General features: G+C 41.2%; 1 protein-coding gene across 1 annotated transcript in view; it reads right to left on the reverse strand.

Annotated features, from left to right (window-relative positions):
- Positions 1 to 23655, reverse strand: part of LOC132386039 (NACHT, LRR and PYD domains-containing protein 13-like) — a 79527-nt gene that overhangs the window by 31131 nt on the left and 24741 nt on the right. The window contains exon 2 of the mRNA XM_059958329.1: positions 22975 to 23151. Within this exon, the coding sequence (XP_059814312.1) occupies positions 22975 to 23140 (166 nt within the window). The 5' untranslated portion in view covers positions 23141 to 23151. The remainder of the gene's footprint in view (positions 1 to 22974; positions 23152 to 23655) is intronic.

Raw genomic sequence — 23655 nt, forward strand, 5'->3', positions numbered from 1 at the left:
AGTTTCTTTATTTAATGGCCCCCATTTTGTATCAACGAATCCAGTTCAGCTGATCCCCTAGTAGGCTCTGCGACAAGCTGCTCTCTTTACGGATTTTAAAATCTTATTTTCTTGAGATCCACTACAAACCTCATTTTCCCTATAGAGCTGCAAGCTAACCAATCTCTTCACTATAATAACATTGATTTTTTTCTGACATATTGTTTCTATTTCTTGTTGTGATCTGAGGACCACGTTCCATTTGCTGTTGATGACCCTGCATGTAGTTGCCGTCAGCAACATTTTACATATGCAGTTTCAAAACACAGTCCAGAAGCTTTCAAGATTTTCCCATCCTATGCCATAATCTTCTATATCTTTCTACTGATTTGATGTCATTTTTTTCTCAACCACGCCACTCTTCCTGCCTCCGTTCCTATCCCTCCGATGCAACTTATAAACTTGGACATTCGCTTGCTAGCTGCAACCATCATTCTGCCAATATCCAGTGATGACCACAATTTCATACCTGGTAATCAGTAATAGTGCAACAAGATTATCCATCTTATTCCTTGCACGCCATGCACTGAGATTTACCACACTGTGTGCTGCATCTGCCACCCTTTTTGATTCTGCAACTCTAATGCACTGATACTCAACCTTTTTAACAACCCAATGTCCCTTGACGGCGGTTATCAGTCCATCTGCAACCTCACTCCTTTCTCAAATCTACTTGCAACTCCAGCTATCTCCCTACTGTCAACAAACTTGATCACACAGGCACCAATTCCGTTACCCAACTCGTTGACAACTAACATAAAAAAGCGGTGCCCCCAATAGTGGCTGCTCTGGAACAGTGGCAGCCAACCAGAAAAATAGTTGCCTTCTACACATTCATTCACTCCTATCAATTAGCCAGAGCTATATCTATGCTTCTATATTTCCTGTAATACCATGGGCTCTTAACTTGTTAAGCAGCCTCGTATGTGCCATCTTGCCAACGGACTTCAGAAATTCCCAATATACGACATCTACTGATTCTTATTTGTCTATCCTGCTTGTTACTTCTTCAGGGATTTCCAACAGGTTTGTCAGACAAGCTTTTCCCTTGCAGTAACCATGCTGGATGCGGCTTATTTTATCACACGCCTCCAAATAACCCGATAACGCATTCTTAGCAATCGACTCGAAAATATCCCCAGACACTGAGGTCAGATTAACTGGTGTATAATTTCCTTTTCTACCCCTCTATCCCTTCCTGAAAAATGTAATGACATTTGAAATGTTCCATTCATCTGGAAACATTCCAGAACATAATAATTCCTCTAAGGCTAGCACTAATGCCTCCACAATCGCTTCAGACTCTTTCAGAACCATAGGGTGTACACCTTGTGCTCCGGTTGCTTTATCTATCTACAGACATTTCAGTTTCCTTAGATCTTGTGATCCATGGCACTCTGTAAATTTCAACTTACTGCTGTTGTCTTTTGCAGTGAAGACGGAAGCATTGCTCCCCAATTGTTACTTCGCCAGCATCATTTCCATGGGGCCGATATTCACCCTCGTCTTTCTTTTACAATTTATATTTCTCAAAAAAAATTCTGGTATCCTCTTCCATACTGGTGGCTAGATTTAATTCGTATTCCATATTGCCCATCTTAATGACCTTCATATTTGCCTTCTGTAGGCTTTCAAAAGCTGTCCAGTCCTCCTAATTCCCATGAAAGTTTGGTCCTTCACATGCTGTCTCTTTGGTTTTTATGTTGGCTGTGACTTCTCCTTAGCCACTATTGTGTCATCTTGCCTATAGAATACTCCTTCGTCTCTGGATGCATATGCCCGTAACTTCCGAATTTCTGAACTTCTTTCAGAAATTCCAGGCATTGCAACTCTGCTGTCATCCCTGCTAGTGTCCAGTTCCAATCAATGATTGGCTCCTCCTTTCTCATGCTGCTCGATTTCTCTTTATTCCACTGCAACACTGATACAGATGGAATTAGCTACTGCTTCTCAAATTTCAGATCGAATTCTATTGTATTATGATGACTTTCTCCTTTGGATTATTTCCCCTGAGCACCCTACTTAATTCCAGTTCAATGCACAACACATAGTCTGGTATATCTGATCCTCTTGTGAGCTAAAAGACGAGTTGATCTAAAAGGCCACCTCGTAGTCATTCCGGAAACTCCCTCTCTGTCCAGAAGCAAGCTGATTTTCCAAATATACCTCCAAATTGAAATCCCCGTGAGTATTTTAATGTTGCCCTTTTGGCGTACAGTTTCTACCTCTCACTGCAGTTTTAGACAGCATTGTTTCTACTCTTTTGGGGTCTCTATATATCTGCCATCATTTTCGTTTTACCCCTGCAGTTCGTTAGCTCTAAGAACATTGTTTAAAACATGTTATGACTCTATGTCACCTCTTTCTAATGATTCGATTTGAATTTATAACAACAGAGGCACGCCGCCCCTCTGCTTACCTGGATATATTATTGTTCCAATATATATCCTTGGAGGTTAAGCTGCCAACCATAATATCCTTTCAGCTGCTATTAAGTAATCCCTACAACGTCATACAGTGGCATGCAAAATTATGGGCACACTAGGTCAAAATTTCTGTTACTTTGAATAGCTAAGCGAGTAGAAAAAAGACCTGATTTCCAAAAGGCTTTGTTAGAAGTCACACATTTCTTTAATATTTTAAGCATCACTGTGCGTGAAAGTTGGAGAGATGTTCTTTCCTTTAAAAAAAATCTGCACCCTTTTCCCTCCAAGCATACATTTGTTCATTACGGCCAAAAAGTTCTATATTATCTTCATCAGTGCACAAGACCTGTTTCCAAAATGCATGAGGCTTGTTTAGATGTTCCTTTGCAAACTTCGGACGCTGGATTTTGTGGTGACGACACAGGAAAGGTTTCCTTCTGATGACTCTTCCATGAAGGTCATATTTGTGCAGGTGTTGCTACACAGTAGAACAGCGCATCACCACTCCAGAGTCAGCTAACTCTTCCTGAATGTGTTTTGCAGTAAAAATGCGGATTTGGTTTAACAATCTTAGGAGTAATCCTTTGGGAAAGTTTTCTTTGTCTTCCAGACCTCAACTTGACTTCCACCGTTCCTGTTAACTGTCATTTCTTAAGTACATTGCGAACTGATGAAACGGCTACCTGAAAACGCTTTGCTATCTTCTTATAGCCTTCTCCTGCTTTGTGGGGATCAGTTATATTAATTTTCAGAATACTAGACAGCTGTTTAGAGGAGCCCATGCCTTATTATTTTTGATTGTTGCGACAAGGTTTGAGGAGTCAGGGTATTTATAAACTTTTAAAATTTACATCACCTGGCCTTTTCTAACGATGACTGTAAACGACCCATAGTCCTAACAATCCCTAACAAGCTGAGATCTTGGTAAAAGTTATCTGAGAGCTCAAATCTCCTGGTGTGCCCAAACGTTTGCGTGATGCTCCTTCCTTTTTTTCCACTCTAATATTGCACAGAATAAGAAATAATACACAAATCTTGCTTAAAATGTTGTTAAAACCTTAAAAAAAATAAAATATTTATATTTTTGCAGACACACACTTGTTCTAGAACAGCTCCGGCCTATGGATAGGCCACACTTAGACACCTTCCAGTTCGCTTATCAGTCCCGACTAGGAGTTGAAAATGCCATCGTCTGCCTGCTAAACCATGGCTACGCCCGCCTGGACAAGTTGGCGAGCACTGTGAGGGTCATGTTTTTTGACTTCTCCAGTGCATTCAACACCATCCGCCCTGCTCTGCTGGATGAGAAGCTGACACTGATGCAGGTGGATGCATCCCTGGTGTCATGGATTATTGATTAGCTGACTGGCAGACCCCAGTACGTGCACATGCAACACTGTGTGTCAGACAGAGTGGTCAGCAGCACTGTGGCTCCACAGCGGACTGTCCTGTCTCCCTTTCTCTTCACCATCTACACCTCAGTCTTCAACTACAACACAGAGTCTTGCCATCTTCAGAAGTTTTCTGATGACTCTACAATAGTTGGACGCATCAGCAAGGGAGATGAGGCTGAGTAAGGGCTACGGTGGGAAACCTTGTCACATGGTATGAGCAGAATTAACTTCATCTTAATGTGAAAAAGACTAAGGAGCTGGAGGGGGACCTGAGGAGGGCTAAGGCACCAATGACCGCTGTTTCCATCCAAGGGGTCAGTGTGGACATGGTGGAGGATTACAAATATCTGGGGATGCGAATGGACAATAAACTGGACTGGTGAAACAACTCTGAGGCTGTCTACAAGAAGGGTCAGAGCCGTCTCTATTCCCTGAGAAGACTGAGATCTTTTATCATCTGCTGGAGGATGCTGAGGATGTTCTACGAGTCTGTGGTGACCAGTGTTATCATGTTTGCTGCTGTGTGCTGGGGCAGCAGGCCGAGTTTAGCAGACACCAACAGAAATAAAAATCTTATTCGTAAGGCCAGTGATGTTGTAGGGATGGAATTGGACTCTCTGCCAGTGGTGTCTGAAAAGAGGATGCTGTCCAAGTTGCATGCTATCTTGGACAACGACTCGCATCCACTCCATAATGTACTGGTTAGGAACAGGAGTACATTCCGTGAGAGACTCATTCCACCGAGTTGTAACACTGAGCGTCATAGGAAGTCATTCCTACATCTGCCCATCAAACTACAACTCGTCCCTCGGAGTGTCAGACACTCAGAGCCAATAGGCTGGTCCTGGACTTATTCTTCCACTTGGCATGATTAACCTATTATTATTAAATTATTTATGGTTTTATATTGCTACATTTCTTCACTACTTTTGTTTGGTGCGTCTGTAACGAAAAACAATTTCTCTCGCGATCAATAAATCATGTCTCTCTGTTTCACACACACACACACACACACACACACAGACACACAGTATTTTTTCGTCATAACAGTACTTTTCCCGAGTCAGAATCAGTCTAAATATCACTAGAATTTGTAGTGAAATATCTAAAAAACTTGGTGGCAATATAACAATGATAATACGCAGAAACGTAAATAAGTCAATTAATTACAGAAGGATGTATATGTTCATGCATTTAATATCCATTTAGGAATTGAGGACAGAGGCGAAGAGTGATTTTCCAAAGTGTGTCCCTCATGTTTCTCTGCTTCCTCGCTGATTTCAGCAATGAAAGGAGGGCATGTCCTCGATGAATGTGTGTCCTAAGCATTGTACGTCGCCTTTCCGAGGCATCGATCCCTTCAGATGTCTTTGTTACCAGGGAGCCTTCCACACAATAGGGAACTGATGAACTTTACAGCTTTCTACAGCTTATGTTAAATCTATGCAGTCACAACCTCCGCATACTCCAGACAGCAGAAAGTTATGCAAACTGTCAGAATATAATTCACGGCACATTTGTGGAGGTTTAAATTGTATAAGACAAAATCTCCTCAAATTCCTGAATAAGTATATTCGTTGACATGCCTGGTCATAGCTACAGAGATATTTCAGGAGTAGGTTGCACCCTAAAAATTATTGACCGCCAAAGAAAAATTGCTCACACTAGGCACTTCCGAACTCTCTCTGAGGATTTGACAGTGCATATAGAGAATAAAAATCATTTGCCTTGTCCTAGAGTTGATGAGTATGAGGATCACTATTCACCTTATATTGTTGTATAAAATCAGAAAGAGTACATGCAAGATAATTTTACTCAAGAAATTTAAATGGTTGGGAAATCGACAACTAAAATGATGAAATTTAAAGTGAGTGAAAAAATATTTAATAGAAACTGTAATGTAAGTCTTAGCTATTTAACTTTGAATCGGGTCCAGAAATAAATATTCTACCCATGTAAGTTCTATAGACGCTACAGTAAAGTGGGACATGGACAAACATAGATTTTCAGCTATCATCTGGGATGAGAGCACCTACTGTCGTCTATACCTTTTCTGCTGAATATAACTGATGCCTCCATAAGGAAAGAGATGGTCACATCTGTGTACTGTTATGCTTCAGAAAGTTCTGTGATACCTCAGATACTTCATATGAACGTGGTGTTCATTCCATATAGTCCTATACATGTCTCTGTTAGTTCGCATGTTTTTTTCTTTAAATCATGTATGCATGCATAAATAAATAAATACAGACACACACACATATTTTCCTTTTATCATCTCATTCCATCTCTCTTGCGTTCTTTCCGTTCTGCAGTTTTGTTCTCTATGCCTTTCACATTGCACGATTATTTCAAGCAGCATGACATAGTTTTAATATTTCTATGACTGTGTGTGTTTGTTTATTTATTTATTTATTTATTTATTTATTTATTTATTTATTTATTTATTTATTTATTTATTTATTTTATTTTTCTTGGGCAATACCTGTTCATGATTTGGTTAGGGTCCGGTCCAAAGTCCGCATTCCGGTTCATGGTCCGGTCCGCGAACTCCTGACTCCGTGTCACCCTGCTCTCCCTTGTTTCGGTTGGACTTAACCGTGAGCACCTGATGCTCATCTGAGAGATGGGAATATAAGAGGCTGTGGGATTGACTATGCTTGGCGGGGGGTGGGGGGTGTGTCATCTTGTCAAGATTCCGTAGGAACAAACGGCTGGAATGGCCATTTGCCAGCTTCAGGCCGCGTTGGAGAGCCATTGTTTCTTTGAGCCTTGCTGTCAATAGTCGGACCTGTCATTGCGGTATGGATTCGGCCTGTTCCCGGGCCAGCTGGGTGGCCGTCAGCTACTCCGAGCTAGGTAGGGATCTGGTTGTTCCTGCAGCCAGCCAAGGTTGCTGGCCGCAACTGCGACACGGAACAAACCCGATGCAGAGATGGAACTGTCTGTTGTTCTTCAGTGTTTGTCTCTTCCTGTCCTCGCCCCGTAGGGTAAGTCTGGCCGTTCCGCCGTTGCCCTGCGGGGGTAATCTGTCTTATCTTGTCTTTGCCTCCGTCAGGTAAATCGTGCCGTTCTGCCGTTACCCGAAGGATGGAACTGCCCCTCATTAGTGTGGAGTGAAAGTTGAGTCCCGTCTTGTAGAAGGATAAGTCCCGTCTCTATGTCTATGTACTATCCAGTCTAATGTTACTGTCTTGTTAAAGAGAAGTCCCGGCTTGTCGAAGGAGAAGTCCCCGCTCCATGTTGGTGTACAGTTCCTAGCCTGCCTCCAAGACCCCAGCCTCAAGTCTAAATCCTCAAGACCCCGCCTCAAATCTCAAGCCTCAAGACCCCAGCCTCAAGCTCCTAGAAAACAGGCCTCGTCACATCTTCTCTTGGTTTGGGGTCCGAGCCCGAGTCAAGACCCAGGTTTTGGGTCATCCAGTCTCGGGCTCGGAGGCCACTCCAGGTTCCTTGTTCCCAATCCTTCGTCCGGGTCCTGCTTCCCTAGCCTAGTCTGCGACCTCTCCCGTCCTTTAGTTTTGTCCCGTCCTGTTCCTAGTACTTCAGTGTCTGTGTCCTGCATTTGGGTCCAGTCGCAACGCCCCCCTTTTGACAGATTTAAGCAGATCTCAGTCAGTGAATTAAATGTTCAGAGATTGATTACTTGTGATTTTCTTCAGATTATAGTGTTTGAGATTGGGCCCTACCCCCTCAATTTACTCTTTCTTAAATGTTATCAATAGTTCAAGGACATACTATCTTGACCACAATATCTCATTTTGCATAATATAACATGTTCTATTGTCAAAATATTCGATGAAGTTTGCAGGGTAGCTCCTGGATAGGAACGTATGAAACCAACGGCATTATTTTCCTTTGGCCGTACTTAACTTTATTAATTACTCCAATGCTTCTCAAAATATACATTTCACATTACAAAGTCTACATCTTCCAATGTACGTGGCGCTTGCTATTCTCTTTGGTACTTATAATTTTAATAAGTCGGGTGTTGAATCAGGAACAAACTGCAGGACACAGTCAGTGGATTCCCGGAAACAGGACAGGACGGAACGAGATGCAGTCCAGAGAAAGGAAGCAGGGCCAGGATAACGGAGTGGTAAAATGAGCCTGGGGTGGACTCCGAGCTCGAGACTGGTCAAGGAACCAGAACCAGTGTCTTGCCTTGGGCTCGGACCCCAAAACCCAGGCGAGGACGTGACGAGGCTTGGCTAGAGACTTGGGGTCGAGGCTTGAGGCTTGGGTCGAGGCCTGAGTCTAGAGGCTGCAGGCTGCGGTCCTGGAGCTAAGGGAACTCGAAGGCTGCAGCTAGGGGCTGACTAGGAACTGTACATCAACATGGAGTCGGGACTTGCCCTCCGACAAACCGGGACACATCTTTAACAGGACACTGACATGAGACAGGACAGTACACAAACATAGAGCCGGGACTTATCAACCGACAAGCCGGGACTCATTTATACTTACACACCGAGGTGAGGCAGGACCATCCGTCGGGTAACGGCAGAACGGCCTGACTTATCCCAGGGAGGCGAGGACAAAACAAGACAGATACCTACTGTAGGGCAACGGCAGACCAGCCGGACTTAACCCGCGGAGACAAGGACAGGAAGAGACAAACACCAAAGAAGGACAGACACTTCCATCTCTGCATCAGGGTTGCTCCGAGTAGCGGTTACGGTCGGCAGCCTTGGCTGGCTAAGGAAGCAAACGAATCCCTACCTAGCTCGGAGTGGCTGACAGCCACCCAGCTCGTGCGGTAAACATCTGAATCCATACAGCAATGACCGCTTCGACTACTACCAGCAAGGCTCCCAGAAACCATTGTTCTCAACATTGCTCCAAGGATGGCAAGAGTCTGATCTAGCCTTTCACCAGCCATCTATGCCATGAGTATCTTGACAAGACAACACCCCACCACAATCAATACCAGGGCCACTTATATTCCCAGTTCCAATAGGAGCCTCAGGTGTTTCTAGTTAAGTCCAACCGCAGCAAGGGACCGCCGGAAAACCAAGAGTCCGGAGTACGAGGGCCGGGCCACAGTCTTCGGTCTGAGTTATCCCAATAATTTTGAAATTTGAAATTTTCCCTATTGGAACTGCCCGAAGCATGTTTGAGTAGAGCACTGATTAATCGCAGGCAAGTGGTGCAAAATCGTCTAAAATTTTATATGATCAATGTGCAAAATCTCTATGCTAATTGAATAAAATGCTGAGATATTCTCAAATAATTGCTTAGGTTTACCACTGGACCTAGGACAAAATATTTTCCTGAAAAAAATGCTGTAAAAATAACTCGTGCAAAATTGCTAAAGCCTCTCTTTTACACGTGGTGAAAACACACGCGCTCAAAGGAAGGACGCACAGAAGTATTACGGGCATTTACGGAATTCTACTCCAAACACTTACGCTTTGAGCTGTACTAGCACGGGGCTAACCACTGCGTTACTATGAATGCCATAAATCTGCACAAGAGGAACTAAACCGCAGGAGAAATTGCTCAGAAACGGATACAAGCCCACAACCGTCTGTCTCTTGAGCAAATGAGATAGCAATAATCACTCATTTTCCCACATCCAATTATCTCACTTTAAAGACTCGTTATATTGTTATGTTATGTTTCCATTATTTATTACTATTTACACACTTTGTTGTATTTTGCACTCTAATCGATCACATTGATTCTGGTCTAGTTACTATTCTATAGTTCTGAGTATGACTGCAGAAAAATGAATCTCAATGATATATAGGGTGGCATATATACTGTTGTTGCTACTTCTCTCGCCTTCTGGTGCAGCGGGTCGTAACCTTGCCCCTCCTTTTGCATTTTTTTTCTACAGGACTGTGTTACCGCTTTAAGCTCATCCAGCATGGGATGAACCAGCCGCTTCACGAAGACTTTTGCGGATGCCACTACAATACAGGTTGACATTCCTATCTGTACCTTGATAATAAAATTTACTTTGAATTTTGAATGTTCATAGCTTCAGACCATCTGCAAATCTGAAGAAATGTCTCATTATCTAAAATACGTTGTAATCAATTATACTAAAATTTCATTCGAAGGCATCTCCAAAACTGATTCCTGCAGGTCCGTGTTTTTGGCATATGGGTACACATGTTGCCAAAAAACGAATATCTCGAGAGGCACCCAAATTAAGAGAACATAATTCATGAATTCGTCAACAAAACACGCAGGCAATGGTTGCCCGATTTTAGAAGAAACCTTTCAATGAAAATACCATGGTTGCACTGTATATTTGTAAGGAAAGCGAACATCAACTTTGCTGAAATGTAAAATAACGGACAACATTCAGGCAAGAGTCCACCAGTCAGGTCAAGATTGTCGAGAAAAAAACATTTGTATGCTCAGATATGCATCCCTACAAATGGTCCAGTTGACTTTCCTCAGCACTTAGTATTTGATATCAGGTACACAAAAATCTAAGGTTTTACTGCGAGCTTCACTTGCTGTACTGACAAATAAAATATATGGTCAAATTTTAAAGATTCAACAAAAAAATCATTTTCTGCAATATGACAATGAAAGAGGAAATAACAATATGTGTGGAGATTGAATATCTTATGGCCGGGCCTCCGGAAAATAAGGAACATGCGGGAGTTTCAACACATTGAGACTTTATGCATTTGGGATTAGGGGAATGATGACGGACAAAGAGGTAGATAATCAGAAAATGGCACATATAAAATAAACGCACTCAAGGACTTTAATGATTCAACAACTAGAGTCGCGAGGTTTAAAGCGAGAGGCAGAAGTTTCAATAACAACCCATGAATTAAGACATGCATTTTAACTATGGGTGTGTGTGTGTGTGTGTGGAGGGGGTGTCTTACATCCTCTCATTTCAACTCTCTGTTCATTAGTTTATGGTCTTTTGTTCTCCGTGTCGTTCCCCGTTGATTATACTTTTCATGTCGATCCTTCCAAATTCATGCCTTACACATTGAATAATTATTTCAAGCAGCATCACATAGTTTTAATATTTTATGGCAGTGCATATATATTTTTTTTCTCCTGAAATTCCTGTTCATGATTTCAACAGATCTCATTCAATTAATTAAATGATCAGGATTACTTGAAATTGTGTTCAGATTTCAGTGTTTGAGATTGTCCCTACCCCCCCCCCACTATATTCTTTCTTAAACATTGGCAATGTTTCTGTGAACATAGAATCTTGACCACAGTTTCTCATTTTACGTAATATAGCATGTTCTACTATCAAAATATCTGATGCAGTTTGCAAGATAACTCTTGGGTAGCAAAGAAAAAACCAACTGCGTTATTTTCCTTCGGCACTTCTTAACTTTGTGAAGTACTCCAATGATTTTCAAAAATATACTTACCGGGACTTATTGAAATTCCTATAAAAAAGTCCAGCTCTTCCCATGTACGTTTTCCTATAAAAAAGTCTAGCTCTTCCCATGCACGCTTTCCTCCTTGGTAATCATTATATTGAAATTTGGAATTTGTCACATCGGTACCTGCACAAAGCATATTTGAGTAAAACACTGATTAATCGGACACAAAAGTTGAAAATCGTCTAAAACTTTGAAGTGATCAATGTGCAAAATCTCTATACAAATTGAATAAAATGCTGAAATAATCTCAGATAATTGCTTAGGTTTATCACTAGCTCTTTAACAAAATGTATTCCTGGAAAAAATATATAAATGCTGTAATGTTAAACTCGGGCACAATCGTTGAAGCCTCTCTTCGACAAGGGGAGAAAACACACGCCTTCAAAGGAAGGATGTTCAGAAGTATTACTGGCATTTGCGGAATTCTACTCCAAACACTTACGCTTTAAGCTGTTCTAGCACAGGGCTAACCGCTGCATTACTATGAATGCCATAAATGTGCACACGAGAAACTAAACCACACGGGAAATTGTTCAGAATCGGATGCTACCGCACAACCGTCTGGCTCTTGAGCAAAGGATATGGCAAAAATCACTGGCCCATGTACTGAGATATTCACACATCCAATTATGTCACTTTATAGACTCTTTATCTTGTATGTCATGTTCCCATTATTTATTACTATTTACACACATTGTTGTCTTCTGCACTCTAGATGATCTTACATTAAACCTGGTATAGTCATTACTCTATAGCTTAGAGCATGCCTGTAGAAAATGAATCTCAGTGATCTATATGGTGACATATATACGGTTGTTGCTCCTTTTTCCGCCTTCTGCTGCATCGGGCCCTAACCTTGCCCCTCCGTTTCCATTTTGTTTTTCGGAGGTCTGTGTTTGCCAGATCGAAGCTCATACCAGCGTGGTTGGAAAGCATGGAACGAGCCAAATGGATTTGAAGTAAGTTGCATATGCCGCTGCACCACAGGTCGGCAAAGCTATAAAATTTACTTTGAATTTTGAATTTTTATTGCTTGAGACCAGCTGCAAAACTGGAGTAATGTCTCATTATGTAAAATACCTGGTAATCAACTATATTAAAATTTCCTGCGAATGCATCTGCGAAAAAGATTCCTAGATGACAGTGCTTTTGTCAGATGGATTGATACGTTGTCTTTAAAACAAATATCTCGAAAGTCACTTATGCACTATGCATAAGTGCATAAGTGCATTTGAATAAAAAAATAGAATATAATTCGAAAAATCATCCATAAAATACAGGAAATGATAGTCCGAATTCAGAATAAACATTTCATTGAAAATACCGTGGCTGCACTGCAGATTTGTAAGAAAAGAGAGAATCAATTTTGCTGAAATGTAAACTAAAGCATAGCATTCAGGCAGGACTTCCCTTTTCAAGTCAAGATCATGGAGAAGCACATTTGTATGCTAAGTTAAGTGTCACCTTCAAATGGGCCTGCTGCGTTTCGTTAGCTCTTAGTATTTGATATCAGAAAGAAAATCTTTGCTCAAATTTTAAAGCTTTAGAAAAGAAATGGATACCCTTTCAGTAAAATGACAATAAGAGGGGATTTAACAATATGTATGGAGATTGAATATCAAATGGCCAGGTCTCGAGGAAAGAAGCAACATGTGGGAGTTGCAACAGATTGAGGCTTTGTGCATTGTGGCGTAGGGAAATGAGGGCGGACAAGGAGGTGTATAACATCAGAGAAAAGCATCTATGCGATAATCCTACTCAAATATTTTAACGATTAAACAATCAGAGTAGCGCTGGTTAAGGCGACAGGCAGAAGGTTCAATCGCAAACCATGAAATAAGTCGTAAATTTTAATTCTTGAGTGTGCTCCATATAGAAATATTCCACCAAAGTAAATCATAGACTCAGTTGCAGCAACAATATTGAAAGGACTCCTGGACATAGATTAATAATAAAATATGGAGGGTTATGGACAAATATAGCTTTTCACTTATTTAACACGTGTATATTGCTTTCTAGTCGGTAGTCTTATTCAGAAAATCAGAAGACATGGAATCAAGGGAGGTTTGGCCAGGTGGATTCATAATTGGCTTGCCTGCAAAATGCAGAGGGTTGTGGTGGATGGAGTACATTCGGAATGCAGGGTTGCGAAAAGTGGTATCCAACAAGGTTCTGTTCTGGGTCCTCTACCTTTCGTGATTTTTATGGAAGACCTGGATGTTGGGGTAGAGGGGTGGGTTGGCAAGTTTGCAGACGACGCAAATGTTGGTGATGTTGTAAATAGTGTAAGGAATTGTCGAAGATTGCAGAGAGACATTGTTAGGATGCGGAAGTCAACTGAGAATTGTGCAGATGGAGTTCCACCCGGACATGTGTATGGTGGCACACTTTGGAAGGTAAAACTCCAAGGCAGATTACAAAGCAAATGGCAGGATACTTGGAGTACCGTGTCCTGTTCTGGTCGCCTCAGTATGGGCAAGATACGGAAGCATTGGAAAGGGTATAGAGTAGATTTACCAGGCTGCTTGCTACCTGGTTTAGAGAGTATGGATTATGATCAGAGATTAAGGGCTTTAGTCTTTGGAGATAAGAAGGATGAGAGGAGACACGATAGAGTTGTACAAGATATTAAGAGGAATAGACAGAGTGGACAGCCAGTGCCTCTTCCACAGGGCACCAATGCTCAGTACAAAAGGACATGGCTTTAAGGTAAGGGGAGGGAAGAAGTTCAAGGGGGAATATTAGAGTAAAGGTTTTTACTCAGAGAGTGGTTGATGCGTGGAATGCACTGCTTGAGTCAGTGGTGGAGGCAGACACACTAGTGTAGATTAAGAGAATACTAGACAGGTATATGGAGAAATTTAAGGTGGGAGGGTTATATCGGAGGCAGGGTTTGAGAGTCGGCAAAATATTGTGTGCCGAAGGGCCTGTAATTGTGCTGTACTATTCTATATTGCACAGATCCCCTCTACGTTCTGTGCGCTATGCTTCTCCCTGATGCTTCCCCAAGGAAAAAAGTTTATCACATGTAGTTCAACTTTAATGTGTTCCCTGTCACATTCATATGAAGGTGATGTTCATTCCTAAAACAGTCCAATAAATCTATTTATTTGTTAGCGTACATTTGTTTCCTTTAATAAACATTTCACTCCTTCTATAGCTCAAATCCTTTTCTCTATTTTTTTTTGTTTTCTGTCTCTTTCTTTTTTCCCACCATTCCGACTTCCATCATCATACCTTTCGCTTCATTCTTTTTAGGTTTAAGACATTCCTATTTAGCAATTATTTCGAAACGCATCCCAGAGTTTTAATCTATTCATGACCTTGCATATTTATATTTCTCTCCCCATCACCCGCTCTCCACAGCCCGCAAAAACAATAGCTTGTAGACACACACGAAAGAATAACATCTATCCCAATTAGATAACAAATAAATAAAATTCTCGTTATCACTAATTATAACCCAAACAAGCTGCGAGATAGAAGCACTTTCTCAGTAACATAACAAAGAAGTCATTTTATTAGCCTCAGCAGTAAGATAAAAGAAAAAAGAAACCTTACACATATAGATGTCGTTAATTCTTTGGGGCATTTCTCGGCTTCCGTGGATGTTCCCGAAAAAAAAACAGTTCAGGATGTATATTGTATACATTTTTCTGACATTAAATCGGACCTTTGCAATGGTCAAACCTTTGGCTGAAAGGATATTCCGTGCTTTGTATTTTTCTGCGAATCTACTCGATGTCTCCACAACAAAATGCCCTTTTAATCTCTCATATCTTTGGCGCTGCAAATATTTCACGTTAAGGTTAAGCTTATTCGATCAAAATTCCTGTTGTTTGCCGGATAGAATGACAATCGGCAAACAGGAATGGAGGCAGCCATTTCGTGAGAATGTCCTTGCAGCCGTCATTTTTGGAACGGTTGATAAAAATAGCTGTGCGATAAATTAATTAGAGCCGTGGGACACAAGGAGTTTCTGCTAATAACTGTTAATCATTCTCAGACAAGTATCTATTTATTAGGTAAAGTGGCAGGCTTGCAGGAGGAGCGAATTGTTATCTCGATAGTGTCATGTATGGGTAGTTTAGGTTGTCTCAATTGAATCAGTGAGAACAGAAAAGAACAAAAGGCATGACGTTGAGGACAGATGTCAGAGAACAGTACTGACTGTAACGTTGACCTAGAGTTATAAGAAGGTGTATTAGTTCAGTCAAGTGACCTTGAAATGCAGAGGAAAGTGGAAGACATCAGAGGTTTAAAAAGTAGCAAAGCGTCAACTTTCCAGAAATGAATTATCATGGATGTGGAGGACCCTAGCTTTCGATAAATGGAGTTCCGGCAGTGAAGAATTCTACCCCAGATATTATCTTTGCTACATTTGGACTGCTCATGGAGGGTCGGGGGAAGTGAGGAGGTGTGCACGCAAATACTTAGTTATGTAAATTCATGTGCATGTGAACGGAAGCAATAAAAAGTACTGTAGGTCAACATGAATTTTGACTGTGACTAGCTGATCATTATCACTGAAGGATAGTCCCTATAACAGAGTAAATCTGTCGTTTTCTTTGTATATATATTTGCTTCCTTCCCATCAACATTACAACCCTGTATCTTCCTTCTTGACTTCCCTCTTCTCAGCTTCCTTTCTTTCTTGATTGTGACTATCGATTTCGTAATTGCAAATTAACAGCTTCTTCATCGAGGAATAAGTTGAAGCACCAAAGAAAGACATTTGAGTATTCATGGGCTTGTATATTTATGTCTACAGTAGTGTCAACATTTTCAACACAGTACGCTCAGTAAATCTGCAGATACTGTAAATTCAAACAACACACACAAAATGCTGGTGGAACACAACAGGCCAGGCAGCATCCATAAGGAGAAGCACTTTCGAAGATTTCGGGCCGAGACCCTTCATCAGGACTAACTGAAAGGAGAGATAGAAAGAGTTTTGAAAATAGTGGGGGATGGGGGAAAGGCGAAATGATAGGAGAAGACCGGAGGGGTTGGGATGAAGCTAAGAGCTGGAAAGGTGATTGGTGAAAGTGATACAGAGCTGGAGAAGGGAAAGGATCATGGGACGGGAGGCCTATGGGAGAAAGAAGGAGTGGGTGAAGTACCAGAGGGAGATGGAGAACAGGAAGAGTGATTGGCAGAGAGAGAGAAAAAAAACAAAAACAAAAAAAAAATATGTTAGGGATGGGGTAACAAGGGGAGGAGGGGCATTAACGGAAGTTAGAGAAGTCAATGTTCATGCCATCAGTTTGGAGGCTACCCAGCCGGTATATAAGGTGTTGTTCCTCAAACCTGAATTTGGATTCATTTTGACAGTAGAGGAGGCCATGGATAGACATATCAGAATGGAAATGGGACGTGGAATTAAAATGTGTGGCCACTGGGAGATCCTACTTTCTCTGGCGAACCGAGCGTAGGTGTACTTCGAAACGGTCTCCCAGTCTCCGTCGGGTCTCACCAATATATAAAAGGCCACACCTGGAGCACCGGACGCAGTATGCCACACCAGACGACTCACAGGTGAAGTGTCGCCTCACCTGGAAGGACTGCCTGGGGCCCTGAATGGTGGTGAGGGAGGAAGTGTAAGGGCAGGTGTAGCACTTTCTCCGCTTACAAGGATAACTGCCAAGACAGAGATTGGTGGGAAGAGAAGGGTGGGGTGGGCGGGTGGACAAGGGAGTCGCGTAGGGAGCTATCGCTGCGAAAGCAGAAAGGGGGGTGGGGTGGAGGGAAAGATGTGCTGGGTAATGGGATCCCGTTGGAGGTGGTGTAAATTACGGAAAATTATACGTTGGATCTGGAGGCTGGTGGGGTGGTAGGTGAGGACAAGGGAAACGCTATCTCGAGTGGGGTGTCGGATGGATGGGGTGAGGGCAGATGTGCGGGAAATGGGATAGATTCGTTTGAGGGCAGAGTTGAAAGAGAATGAAGGGAAGCCCCTTTGTTTAAAAAAGTAAGACATCTCCTTCTTCCTGGAATGAAAAGCCTCATCCTGGGAGCAGATGCGGCGGAGACGGAGAAATTGTGAGAAGGGAATAGCATTTTTGAAAGAGACAGGGTGGGAAGAGGAATAGACCAGCTAGCTCTGAGAGTCAGTAGGCATATAGTAGATATCAGTAGATAAGTCGTCTCCACAGATGCAGACAGAAAGATCAAGAAAGGGGAGGGAGGTGTCGGAAATGGTAGAGGTAAATTTGAAGGCAGGGTGAAAGTTGGAGACAAAGTCAATGAAGTCAACGAGCTCAGCATGCGTGCAGGAGGCAGCTCCAATGCAGTCGTCGATGAAGCGAAGATAAAGAGTGGGACGGATAACGGTATAGACTTGGAGCATGGACTGTTCAACAAAGCCAACAAAAAGGCAGGCATAACTGGGACACATACGGGTGCCGATGGTTTCACCCTTGGTTCGGAGGAAGTGGAAGGAGTCAAAGGAGAAATTATTGAGAGTAAGAATTAATTCCGCTAGGCGGAGGAGAGTGCTGGTAGCGGGGAATTGGTTAGGTCTGGAATCCAAAAAGAAGCGAATAGCTTTGAGACTATCCTAGTGGGGAAAGGAGGAATTTAGGGACTGGACGTCCATGGTGAAAATAAGGCAGTGGGGGCCAAAGAACTTAAAATCATTGAAAAGATTCAAAGCGTGAGAAGTGTCACGAACATAGGTGGGAAGAGATGTAGCAAGGGGGGGGGGGGTAAGACAGTGCCAGGGTATGCAGAAATGAGTTCCATGGGGTAGAAGCAAGCTGAGACAATAGTTTACCTGAACAGGCAGGTTTGTGGATCTTTGGTAGGTGGTAGAAACGGGAAGTGCGGGGTGTGGGAACTATGAGGTCGGTGGCAGTCGATGCGAGATCCCCAGAGCTGATAAGGTTGGTGATGGTAGAGGAGAGAATGGCCTGGTGCTCCTTAGTGGGGTCATGATCAAGGGGTAAATATGAGGAGGTATCAGAGAGTTGTCGCTGTGCCTCGGCCAGAGAGAGGCCAGTACGCCAGACAACAACATATATTTTACAAAGTGATGAAAGCGAGCAAATAAAACTCTCTGATGCTACAACAAATTATATATATAATTTCTCTCAGAATTCCTGTTCATAATGTAAATTGATTAACGGGGCAGTTGGTGATTAATTGTCATTTCATTCAGAATTGTACGTGTGTGAGATTTTTATCACCCTGCCTTTATATTGTCATAAATTTATTTTAAAGTTTCAGAGTGCAACAAATCTTGTTTTGAGGATTTCCGATTTTATACAAAATAACAAGTAATAGTTTCAAAATATCTGATGCAGTTTACAGATTCACGTCAGGGAGGGAAAGTACGAAACTAAGTGTCATCTTTATTCGACTTCTCTAAACTTTCTGAACTGCTCCAATACTTCTAAAATGTCTACCTACGGCTTCTTCTTCGACTCCCTGCGTCGATGTCGATGCCAGACCCATACCTGCTCGTGAAGTTTTGAATAGAGTACGAATCAATCGGAAGTAAAATTTGCAAAGAATATTGTGAATGGAAGTGGTAGCTTTGCCAAATCGTCATGCTAAATGACCATAAAACTGTAATATTCTCAGGAATGGCGGCACTTTGCGGTGATGACTTGACAAGAGGGTATTTTTAAAGGGAAAAAAGCTATAAATAATATTGTAAAACTCTGGACGATTATCAAAGCCACTGTTTCAATATAAAACAATTACTTATTTAGAGATCCAGCGCCATGCTTTTTCTCCCACCCAACGAACAAAGCCGCCTTGTCCCCAAAGTATTTAACAATGTCATTATTCAAAATTCCATCAGAGGATGAACTTCAAAATATTATTAGTGGTTTATAAAGCAGAAGGCAATCGAGGGTCAGAATACATCTCCAATCTCTTACTGCATTATGAAACTTCAGGTCGTCTGGGGCGGGTCTGGTTATTGTCCCCACGGTCAAAACTTAACATGGTGAAGCAGCAATTCGTTACTATTCTCCACATACCTAATATAACCGTTCAGAATCATGATCCAACTTCATGCTTTGTTAAATCACGGCCCAATGCTTGTCTTTTCGCTTTAGCTTTCACTTAGAATCTCCTACACTGCAGCTTTTATTTCTTTATTTTTATGCGTGATTTTATTCTCTTTATATTGTCTCAAATTTGATATGAATTGTTTATATCTTGTATAGCACCATCAACTGTCTTGTGTGAAAAGTGCAATACAAATAGACTTGTCTTGCCTTGCCTTACCACACTAGCCAATTACAAAATGACTAACTAACCAACACAGCGGCACGTCTTTGCACAGTGGAGGGAATCTGAACACCCGGAGAAGATCACCACGCTCATGGTGAGGGCCTGGAAACCTATCAATGATTTCTTCTGAATTCAACGCCAACCTCTGTACTGACCGCTAAATAATCATGCATGCCACAAAAATGCACAAACGCAAACTAACCCACAGCACTAATGGCATCATCCAACGAGCAATTCTGAAGAAAGTGTTTCATTGTTCTCTTTGCATGATGAGCAACTGTATCAACATTTCATGCTAAGGAATCTTCTAAACAGATTCCTGCAGGCCAGTGCTCTTTGTCACATGGATACGGACATTGTCTTTGAAACGAATATATCAAAACTCGTAAAATACACTCAAATTACTAGTCAACAGTTCCAATAATTATGCAATATATATTCTATTGAATTGCCAAAGTAAAGCATGATATATTTTTTTGTAATATTGATCTAGTCAGGCCAATATTGTGTAGAGATAACATCTATAGATATGTGGGCTAAGTTTATGTGTCTCTTCAGATGGAACTGGATGGAGCTGCAAGTTTTTGTCAGCAGTTAGTATTTGATGTCATGTGAACAAATGCTGAGGTATTCTGGCGAGTTTCACTTGAGATGAAAAGCAAATATCTGCTTCAACTTCATGGACTCATAGATTAGTTTACCAATTTTGTAAACAACACAATAAAGAAGAGATTTAATAAGATGTAGAGAGAATGAAGATGTGATCCCGAGGAAAACAGCAGTAAGAGCGATTTTCAGCAGTTTGGGACATCATAAATTGGAGCCTTAGAAAATTAGGAGACCGCAGATGGAGGAGTATTACAACTTGAAGGCTATATGTAAGGTAAACGTTCTCTGTGTTTTTTTATTCCCTGCAGCTGGAGAATCAAGAACTAAAAAGGCGGTAATTAAGGCGAAATGCAAAAGATTTCATAGCTCCCTGTGACGTAATAGCACATGTGAATGGGATACACACTGTGTATAAGTATTCTACTCAAGGAAGACATAGAGACAGCTATATTAAAAACATTGCAGGCACTTTGATAGATAAAGAGACGGTAGAATTTAGAGATGTCTGGGTAAATACGGATTTACATTTAGGTTACAGACGAATGACAAACACAATCGATCACGTGGTGCCGAAGGGACGTTCTATGTTTCATCTTCTATGTGAATTTAACGGATGAATCTACAACCAAATAAGTTCTGACATCCGTGTCCTCTAAAGATTTAATTTGTTACATGTCGCTGCAGATGCTTCTTATGTAGGCCATGTCCACTTAAGTTTTCTGTAAATCTATTTATTTCCACGTATATTTCTTTACTTCTTATAAATTTATTTCACCTTTCTTCCTTTACTTCTTTCTTGCATTTGAACTTTTTTTTTAAATTTACCTCCTTTTTCTTCATCTCTGTTCGTCTTTCATTCATCATATTTTTCGCTTCATTCTTTCGATATTAATGACAGTTCATATATTGAGCAATGATTTGAACCTGTGTCAGCGAGTGTTAAATATTGGTGACCTTGTGTTCTTTGCCTCTTTGTTCTTTGTTCTATGAACTATGAATTTAGTTCATATAAACACTCTGTCCATTTGGTCAGAAATCATGTAAACCTATTTGTATATTTTCATATATATATATATATATATTTCTTTCACATGCAATTTTTTATTTCTTCCATTTCTTCCCTACTCTATCTTCCTTTTATTTTCTGTCTCTTTATATTTCCTTATCGTTCCCTTCTACCTTGCTGCGTCTTATGTTTCGTCATATAGTTTTCAGATTAATTATTTCTCGTTGAGCAATGATTAAAACTCTTGTTGAGAGTTTTCATGTATTCATGAACTAGTATACGTATTTGCTCACTTACAATTCCTTATTCTGCTTTAAAGGGATCACACTAAGGGAATGAATGGAACCTAGAGTTATTAGATGTAACAGAAACACGAGAAAGTCGGCTGATGCTGAAGATCTGAGGATGTTATTAAGTGCTACTTTATTCAGAAATGTGTGTGTGAGCTTCATTCTCATATGCCTAAATTTATCTCCATTTATATGAAAAATAAAAGGAAATATCCAGTGAGTGGTTGTGAAATAATCGGCTGGATATGGAATTAAAATACGTTGCATTGAAGTTGATTCACTGCACTCAAAACAGAACGATTTTGATTTTTCAAAATTCTGTATTGTGCTGCTTCCGTTCTATGGTTTGAAAGATCTTTTCAAATGCTTCCCTCCACACCTCCCTGCGCTGGTAAGTTATCAAAAGACAACCACCCCTTTACAGAATGTCTCAGTGCTTAAGGGTAACTGGGAGGCGACGGTAACTCAACGGAACACGCGGTAGGGCAGCGGAGCACAGAAGAGCATGCCCGAATGTAATGAGCATCCAATCTAGAAGCGGATGGGCTACACAGATGACCATGGACATAGTCACTGCCAATTTATTTAGGGAAATTTGTACAAAATAACGTGGCCAGTGAGTTTATGTATTACTTCCTTAACATACAACTGTTTTAACGCTTCAGAGTGTAATTGTGTTCCTGCAATTTCTGAAGGAGTGTGTAGTGTGAACTTTTATTGACGTTGTTAATATATCTAAGAGCAGGAGCAGTAAAGGTGTCATCAAAATAGACATGAATTTATGGAAATGGAATTTAAATGGAATTTAAATGTACCACTCCGAAATGTCCCTACATTCATTAATGGAACGTCCAATGTTCTGTATAATAAGGGACCGTTCAACGGATTCAACGAATAATGACAACAAACAGCGTAGGTGTAAGTAAACGAATGCAATGTTCTTGTTGAAAAAATAAAATAACATAATAATCTGCAAGTGGGTGGTGGAGATGCGTTACGGGTAATAAATGGACAGGCTTTTGTTGAAACTGCAGTGAATAATTGACCTTTACATAAGACCATCAGATTTTGAAGAAGAATTAGGCCGTTTTGACTTTCGAGTCTGCTCAGCCGTTTCAACATGGCCGATCTTTTTTTCCCCTCTGCCCTAATCTCCTCCTTTTGCACCATATCGTTCATGCCCAGACTAGTCAAGTATCGATCAATATCTGCTCTAAAAAAAACATAAAGATGTGGTCTCCACAGCTGCCGGTGAAAACGAATTCCAGAGATTCACCAGTCTCTGGAGAAATAAATTCCTCCTGATACTGTTCAGAAAGGAAGCCCCGCAGTCTGAGCCTGTATCCTCTAGTCGTAGACTCCCCCACTGTAGGAAACGCCCTCCACCCATCCATCCAATCAAGGCCTTGCACTTTGAGAAAGGTTTCAATTAGGTCTCCGCTATTGTTCTGAACTCCAGTGAATACAGAACCAAAGCCATCAAATACTTTTCATATAACAAGCCGCACAGATCTCAACTCATATGTCACAATCAGTCCTGCGGAATTTGTGCATCGACAAGTTTCTGATAAGTTTTGTACTTACTTCTCAGTTCATGTTTGTTAAGGTCATCAGAGCCTCCATGGCCTCCGCGGTTAGCTCCGTATTTATCACGACGAGGCTTAGAAATCGTACATGTGCATAGAACTGTTACCATCAGAATCATGAACAAGTTGGAATTCAACACGAAGCCGTTCCCGCACCTTCTCATTTCTGGTATATCTGTCAAAAGTGCCAAACACAAAATATGACAGGTCACTGTAATGCAGAGCAGTCTTGGAGATTTACCGACACTACATCATACTTATCTCGCATTCCTGCATTTTGGGTTCAAATACCCTATTCTGAACCACTTGATGAACTGCAGATAGATTAGGTACATAGTGACGACGGGAACCTACTCAGAATCAATGATGAATAATAATGAACTGTGGTTCATTCGGTAAGATTTTGATTAAGGACCTTTGATCGATGAAGATTTGCAGCAATATTAACCATTATTAGATACCTCATTAAAATTGTAATCCGTCTCTAAAATATCCATACAGCACAATTGTCTCCGCAATCATGCAACGATCAACGAAGTACTTAAACACTTTATCCTATTTGCCTCCATTACCACTCCTGGAAGAGCATCTTAGAAACCCACCACTCTGCGTAAAATGTTTCAGCATATCTCCTTTCAAATTACTCGCCATTAATTCAAAACTTGCTAGTGGTATTCAG

This window comes from Hypanus sabinus, unplaced genomic scaffold (assembly GCF_030144855.1).
Source record: "Hypanus sabinus isolate sHypSab1 unplaced genomic scaffold, sHypSab1.hap1 H_1, whole genome shotgun sequence".
Classification (NCBI taxonomy): Eukaryota; Metazoa; Chordata; class Chondrichthyes; order Myliobatiformes; family Dasyatidae; genus Hypanus; species Hypanus sabinus.